At 50.0% G+C, this 6,805-nt stretch overlaps 1 protein-coding gene across 1 annotated transcript; it reads left to right on the forward strand.

The window, feature by feature from the left end:
* Positions 1–469: 469 nt before the first annotated feature.
* Positions 470–5,615, forward strand: PIM1 (Pim-1 proto-oncogene, serine/threonine kinase). Its single transcript, XM_011354544.1, has 6 exons — positions 470–961; positions 1,072–1,178; positions 1,285–1,335; positions 1,428–1,794; positions 3,294–3,470; positions 4,133–5,615. The coding sequence occupies exons 1-6, from the start codon at positions 880–882 to the stop codon at positions 4,288–4,290; spliced, it is 942 nt and encodes a 313-aa protein (XP_011352846.1). The 5' UTR covers positions 470–879; the 3' UTR covers positions 4,291–5,615.
* Positions 5,616–6,805: the final 1,190 nt, after the last annotated feature.

Raw genomic sequence — 6,805 nt, forward strand, 5'->3', positions numbered from 1 at the left:
TTTACTTAACTGTTTCAAAGCCAAGACCTCACACACAAAAAATGCACAAACAATGCAAATCAACAGAAAAACTGTAAATGTGTGTACAGTTGGCATGGTAGTGTACAAAAGGATTGTAGTTGATCTAATTTTTTAAAATTTTGCCTTTAAGTTATTATCCCTTTTTTTTTTTTTTTTGGAAAGATGCGCATTCTAACCTGGAGGTCAACATTATGTATTTATTTATTTATTTATTTGGTTCCCTTCTAGCTCCAAGCTTCCACGGCTGCCGGTGCGGCGACTGAGCGCGCGGGGCGGGGGCCAGGGGGAGTCGCCCTGTCCCGCCGCTTCCCCACCCGCTCTCCTCCCTCCGCTGGCCCCGCAGCCGCGCTCCCCGCCTAGGCCTCCCGGAGAGGCCCAGGCCTCCCGGAGAGGCCCCGCCCCATCCCCACCCGCCCGCGCGCCCCCCTGTCGGCGCGCTCCGCCCCTTTACTCCTGGCGGCTGGGCGAGCCCGGCGTCTGCTGCAGCGGCCGCGGTGGCGGAGGAGGCCCGAGAGGACTTGGCGGCAGCGGCGGCGGTGGCGAGACCGGCAGCAGCAGCAGCAGCAGCTACGAGCTCCCTGTGTCGCGGCATTGCCGCACGAGCCCTACGAGCCGTCAATCTCACCGCCCTCGGCGCTGCCTGACCCAGCCCGCGGGTCCTCCAGTCGCCAGCCCCGGCAGCGCCCGCAGTTGTCCTCCGACTCGCCCTCGGCCTTCCGCGCCAGCCGCAGCCACAGCCGCAACGCCACACGCAGCCTCAGCCCTAGCTGTAGGCACAGCCACCGGCACAACCCCAGCTCCAGCTCCTTCTGCAGTTCCTCCAGACACAGCCCCTGCACCGACACCCTGGAGGTTGGGATGCTCCTGTCCAAAATTAACTCCCTTGCCCACCTGCGCACGGCGCCCTGTAACGACCTGCACTCCACCAAGCTGGCGCCGGGTGAGCAGCCCCCCAATCCACGGATGCGGGTGGAGGTCGAACCCCCCCAAGGTAGGATCTGGGGGCTCGCGCGCTGGGCCAGCACTAAGTCCCCTGTGTTTCTTTACTAGGCAAGGAGAAGGAGCCCCTGGAGTCGCAATACCAGGTGGGCCCGCTACTGGGCAGCGGCGGCTTCGGCTCGGTCTACTCAGGCATCCGTGTCGCCGACAACTTGCCGGTGAGTGGGCGCCCCGCCGTGGGGAGGGCGCGCGGGGCAGGGGTCGCACGGGTGTTTTGGCCCAATTGAGGGTACCTAACGGAGACTCTCCTGGGGTGATTTCCAGGTGGCCATCAAGCACGTGGAGAAGGACCGGATTTCCGACTGGGGAGAGCTGGTGAGTGCCCAGGAAAGAGCGATTCCTAGGGTGGGTGGGGTGAGGGGTGCCCTCCGACTCCCGCCCTAATGCAGCCACCTCGCCCCCCGCAGCCCAATGGCACCCGAGTGCCCATGGAAGTGGTCCTGCTGAAGAAGGTGAGCTCAGGCTTCTCCGGCGTCATTAGACTCCTGGACTGGTTCGAGAGGCCCGACAGTTTCGTCCTGATCCTGGAGCGGCCCGAGCCGGTGCAAGACCTCTTCGACTTTATCACGGAAAGGGGGGCCCTACAAGAAGAGCTGGCCCGCAGCTTCTTCTGGCAGGTGCTGGAGGCCGTGCGGCACTGCCACAACTGCGGGGTGCTCCACCGCGACATCAAGGACGAGAACATCCTCATCGACCTCAATCGCGGCGAGCTCAAGCTCATCGACTTCGGGTCGGGAGCGCTGCTCAAGGACACCGTCTATACGGATTTCGATGGTGAGCCAGGTCTGGGAGGGAGCTGCCCAGGTGACTCGGCCTGGCCTGGAGGCCTCGGCCAGCTTCCCTCTCCGGCCCTCTTTGTAAAGGTCATCGGGCCGCCAGGCTCGGTGCTAGCAGGGGTGGGGCGAAGAGAGCTTCCCAGCGTAGTAAACTCAGGATTTCAAGCCAGCTGAACCCGTAATGTTTCTGGCATGATTTTATATTTTAAGTGGAATTCAGTGGGTTCCAAGCTTTCCCAATGAATAAGAGGTTGTGGGTAACCGGCCGTAGCCCAGATTTCTGAAGTCTGACCCAGTTTCCCCGCCAGTAAAAGGATGGGAGGGGGAAAAGAGAGGAGAGAGCGGGAGAGATGAAAATTGATGCCGGTTTTGTAATTTTTGTTTTATAAAACTAGAAGAGTTTTCTGTAAGGTAGTTTTTAGAGCCGCAGTATTTTGTCGTCTTTGATCTAGGAATGGATAAGGAATAGAAACAGTAGTTTCACTAAATAATTATGTTGTTTTTTTGTTTTGTTTTGGTGTTGTGCGGTGAGAGAGTCGGGAATGAATGTTGTGAAATAAGATCTCTTGCTGGTTTGAAAATTAGTTGGGTGTCTCCGCAGAGGATGAAAATCTATCCTAGGGAGGGGCTTGGAGCGGGTTCTTTCAGAAAAGATGGAATAGAGGGCCTGAGATCAAAGCAAAGTAGGGTGGGTCATCATGTAAGCGTCTTAACCTAACAAACGACAGCCTTTCAAAACTTGTGACTGGGGCTTGTGGATTGTGTTTATTTGCCCTTGGTGGACGCTGGGTTGGGCTGCATTTTTTTTGTATTTAACAGTTAATGGCTGGCCGGGTTCTCCTATGTTTTTTTTCTTTTTAGTCTTTGCTGCCCCCTGGTGAGCACCAGAGGGATGGCCCTCACTTTTTTTTTTTTTTTTACAACTCAAAGTTTGTAAACAGGAATCACGTGGTATGAAACCGGCTCTGCAGCTCTGTCTGCCTTTCTAGTGTGGGGAGGAAAGGGTGTGGGTGTCTTGCCCCTGCACTCAGCAGCCCGGGAGGAAGGCCTCCCAAAGGGCACCCCGACTTAGGATGTTGTGCAAGTTTTCTCACCTAGATCTCATCTGAGATGAGAATGTCACTCTGGCTCCTGGGCAGCCTTTAATACAGTTTGAGGATGGTCTGTGGGATACCTCCCTTGATTGTGCAGACATTCATTCCTTCATCCCATTGTGGGTGGTCCGGCCACATACAGGCCTCAGGCGCCCGGCTTGTTTGTTTCTTGGAGCAGTTTGTAAAGAATTTCAGTTTATGGTCTGGGCTGGTACAGAGGTGGGTAATGTTTTGGGTTGGAGAGATGCCTTAAGCTGCCTATCCACTCCTTTTAGCCTGGGGGGAAAATGGAGTTCACTCAGTTCCTGAGAAGGGGTGTGGTGCTTTTTTTAAAAGAGTTGCTTAGCTTACCACTTGGTTGCTTTGTGCTTTATTTTTGCCTTCCTATTCTCCCGCCTCACAGGGACCCGAGTGTATAGTCCTCCAGAGTGGATCCGCTACCATCGCTACCACGGCAGGTCGGCAGCTGTCTGGTCTCTGGGGATCCTGCTGTATGATATGGTCTGTGGAGATATTCCTTTTGAGCACGATGAGGAGATCATCAGGGGCCAAGTTTTCTTCAGGCAGAGGGTCTCTTCAGGTAACTTCTGGAAAGCTCTTTATTGAGGAGAGAAGCAGGAATCACAAGGTCGTTAGTCCTTGGAGACTTTGAATTCTGGAGAGCTTCATTCTCCAGGAGATGCCAACTGATCCTTAGCTTAGTAGAATCCTAGGCCAGTGATTGACCCTCGAGACTGAGCCCTGGGAATCGAATGGTTTGCATTTGATCATTCCTAAGTACCAACAGAGTCATCCTCAACTCCTGGCTATTTTGCTAGGGAGTGAAAATTTGAAGCCTCTTTGAGCTTTCTCCCTTAAGGCTGGTTCTAAATATTGCGGTTCCAGTGACCTCATTGTGGGTGGTGTTCATATTTGTAAGTTGGTAGGTGAATTGAATCACCTCATCATGTTCAGTGATGTCTCATCAAAATCATTTGTCATCATTCTTCCTTTTTCTGTTGAGTGGGTGTCGTGGGAAAGGCCCCAGTTATTGAAGTTTGAAAACCACAGGTTTAAGAGGGGACCTGGTGTTTTTTTAGCTAAAAGCAGACTGGAGGATCCAGATGGAAATTAAAGAATATGAGTTCTAGAAAGTATGAGGTCTCTATTGGACTCCAGATTTGTGGGCCCTTGGGAAGCAAATTGGGAAGATCTTTGCATTACAAAAACAAGTTGAGTCATCATAACCTCTCTTTTTTGCAGAGTGTCAGCATCTCATTAGATGGTGCTTGGCCCTGAGACCATCAGATCGGCCATCCTTCGAAGAAATCCAGAATCATCCATGGATGCAAGATGTCCTCCTTCCCCAGGAAACTGCTGAGATCCATCTCCACAGCCTGTTGCCAGGGCCCAGCAAATAGCTTTTCCAGTAGGTCCTCCCCTTCTGTCAGATGCTCCAGGGAGGGGAACCTTCTGTTTCCAGCTTCCCGAGTACCAGTGACACTTCTTGCCAAGCAGGATAGTGCTTGATACAGAAACAACATTTACAACTCATTCCAGACCCCAGGCCCCTGGAGGATACTTCCTAATGGGGGAAGAGACTCACTCCCGGCATCCTAGGCCTCAACTCCTCGTAGATGCTCTCTCCATAGGTGTCCAGCCAGCATTGCTGGACTCTGCACAATCCCGGGGTGGGGGGTGGGAGTGGGTCAGAACCCTGCCATGGAACTGTTCCCTTCATCACGAGTTCTGCTGAATGCCGCGATGGGTTGGGTAGGGGGAAAACGGGTTGGGGTGGGATAGGACTAGCACCATTTTAAGTCCCTGTCACCTCTTCCGACTCTTCTGAGTGCCTTCTGTGGGGACTCCGGCTGTGCTGGGAGAAATACTTGAACTTGCCTCTTTTACCTGCTGCTTCTCTAAAAATCTGCCTGGGTTTGGTTCCCTATTTTTCTCTCCCTTTCCCTTCCCCCCATCCTTCATATGAAAGGTGCCATGGAAGAGGCTACAGGGCCAAATGCTGAGCCACCTGCCCTTTTTCTGCCTCCTTTAGTAAAACTTCGAGTGAACTGGTCTTCCTTTTTGGTTTTTACTTAACTGTTTCAAAGCCAAGACCTCACACACAAAAAATGCACAAACAATGCAAATCAACAGAAAAACTGTAAATGTGTGTACAGTTGGCACGGTAGTGTACAAAAGGATTGTAGTTGATCTAATTTTTTAAAATTTTGCCTTTAAGTTATTATACCTTTTTTTTTTTTTTTTGGAAAGATGCGCATTCTAACCTGGAGGTCAACATTATGTATTTATTTATTTATTTATTTGGTTCCCTTCTAGCTCCAAGCTTCCACGGCTGCCGCCATAGTTTTCTTTCTTTCTTTTCTCCTCTGACTTGGGGACCTTTTGGGGAGGGTTGCGAAACTTGCTCTGTTCTTAGGGTGATGGGACTCAGGCCGGAGAGCTGCTGCGGCTCCCCGAGTGCTGCAGGGGCCCCTTGCGCCTGCTTACCCAAGTGGGTATGGGTTCCGTGGGTGATGGGAGAGGGACTTTGCTGACTTGTGTATATAGGATAGATATATGAAAACCAGTTCTGGATGGTGTGCCTTCCGGATCCTCTCTGGGGCTGTGTTTTGAGCAGCATGTAACCTGCTGGTTTTATGAGTGAAATACTGTACAGGGGAATAAAAGAGATCTTATTTTTTTTTTTTTATACTTGGCGTTTTTGAATAAAAACTTTTTGTCTTAACGTGGTTTCTAAAGTGTTGTCAATGCAGAGACATACTAACGTACATTTATTGATCACTGGTACATGCCAAAGTCCTATCCTAGACAGAAAAATGGAACTTTCAGTCTAAATGGTTCCCTTCAATAAGACTTAGGATAGTTACTTTTCTGAAATCAATGTATGGCCAAAGGGTTGGGAGCCAATCTTGTGGTGGACAAGATTTGGCCTGAGGGGCCCGGTGAAATCCTCTTAATGCAAATTCTAGAGCTTCATTCATATAACACATGTGGCTATTTTCCCAGTTGCACTGGTCACATTTCATGAAATAGCCACTTATGACTGGCTAGTGGCCCTGGAACTATAGTGTTTCCATCATTGCAGGAAGTTCTGTTGGACAGAGCTGATCTAGAGATATCAAACGTTGCAGTTGCTAAACAGTTGCTTTTTCTGTCTCCCACTAGTAAAATTTTGAGCATGAACCCTTGGTACATGTTAAATATTGAAAAACTGTATCTATATTACTCTTAGTTACTGATTCAAGGTCCCTTCATCTTTAGTGTGGAGTTTAGTCATAATACTGGATGGATGGAAATGTGTTTTTTTCACTTAAGCAGACAGGGTTTACCCCTCCTATGTGCTTGTCAGGTTTATAAAGGGAGAAGGTGAAATGTTAGCTCTGCAACTTTCTAACTGGTTATGCTGGGATAATTAGTATTTTTAATCTGATTTCTTTGCAGGAATCTGTTTAAGCTCTTTGTTCTTTTCGTGAGTTTAATTTAAACTGGATGGTAGAATCCATGAATCTATTTAGTACACATGGCCTGAATATATCCTGATATGCTGAAAGCACACTCAGTTTGCATATTAAGTATTAGCAAACTTTGGTTTCTTGTTTCTTATAAACAGCAATTCTAACATTCTTCCCTGGGGGTCATCTTGACCTCTCCTTTGTGTGTGCACACTCTTTGGACACTGGCCAAGATGCTATCTTGTCAGGTTGCTTGAGGGTTCAGGCTGCGATACCCCTCGTTATTATCTACCCTTAAGCTTGGACTAGATTCCAAATGTTAGCTCAGCCCCCATGTGTTGCGGGAAAGGAAGGATTTCTTGGTTCTGGGGGCTGATAGAAAATTTCTGAGTTCCCCTTTTCCCTTTCCTCTTTCCCCCTCCCTACTCACCCCTTGACAAACACACACATTCCCCAGTGTGTG

Source organism: Pteropus vampyrus, unplaced genomic scaffold, assembly GCF_000151845.1.
Source record: "Pteropus vampyrus isolate Shadow unplaced genomic scaffold, Pvam_2.0 Scaffold18, whole genome shotgun sequence".
NCBI classification, from domain to species: domain Eukaryota; kingdom Metazoa; phylum Chordata; class Mammalia; order Chiroptera; family Pteropodidae; genus Pteropus; species Pteropus vampyrus.

Excerpts from the sequence above, each read along its gene's own strand:
- PIM1 (XM_011354544.1), top strand. The coding sequence starts at position 880 with ATGCTCCTGTCCAAAATTAACTCCCTTGCCCACCTGCGCACGGCGCCC. Across the intron at positions 1,179-1,284 it reads GTGTCGCCGACAACTTGCCG|GTGGCCATCAAGCACGTGGA; the intron begins GTGAGTGGGCGC and ends GGTGATTTCCAG. Across the intron at positions 1,795-3,293 it reads CGTCTATACGGATTTCGATG|GGACCCGAGTGTATAGTCCT; the intron begins GTGAGCCAGGTC and ends CCCGCCTCACAG.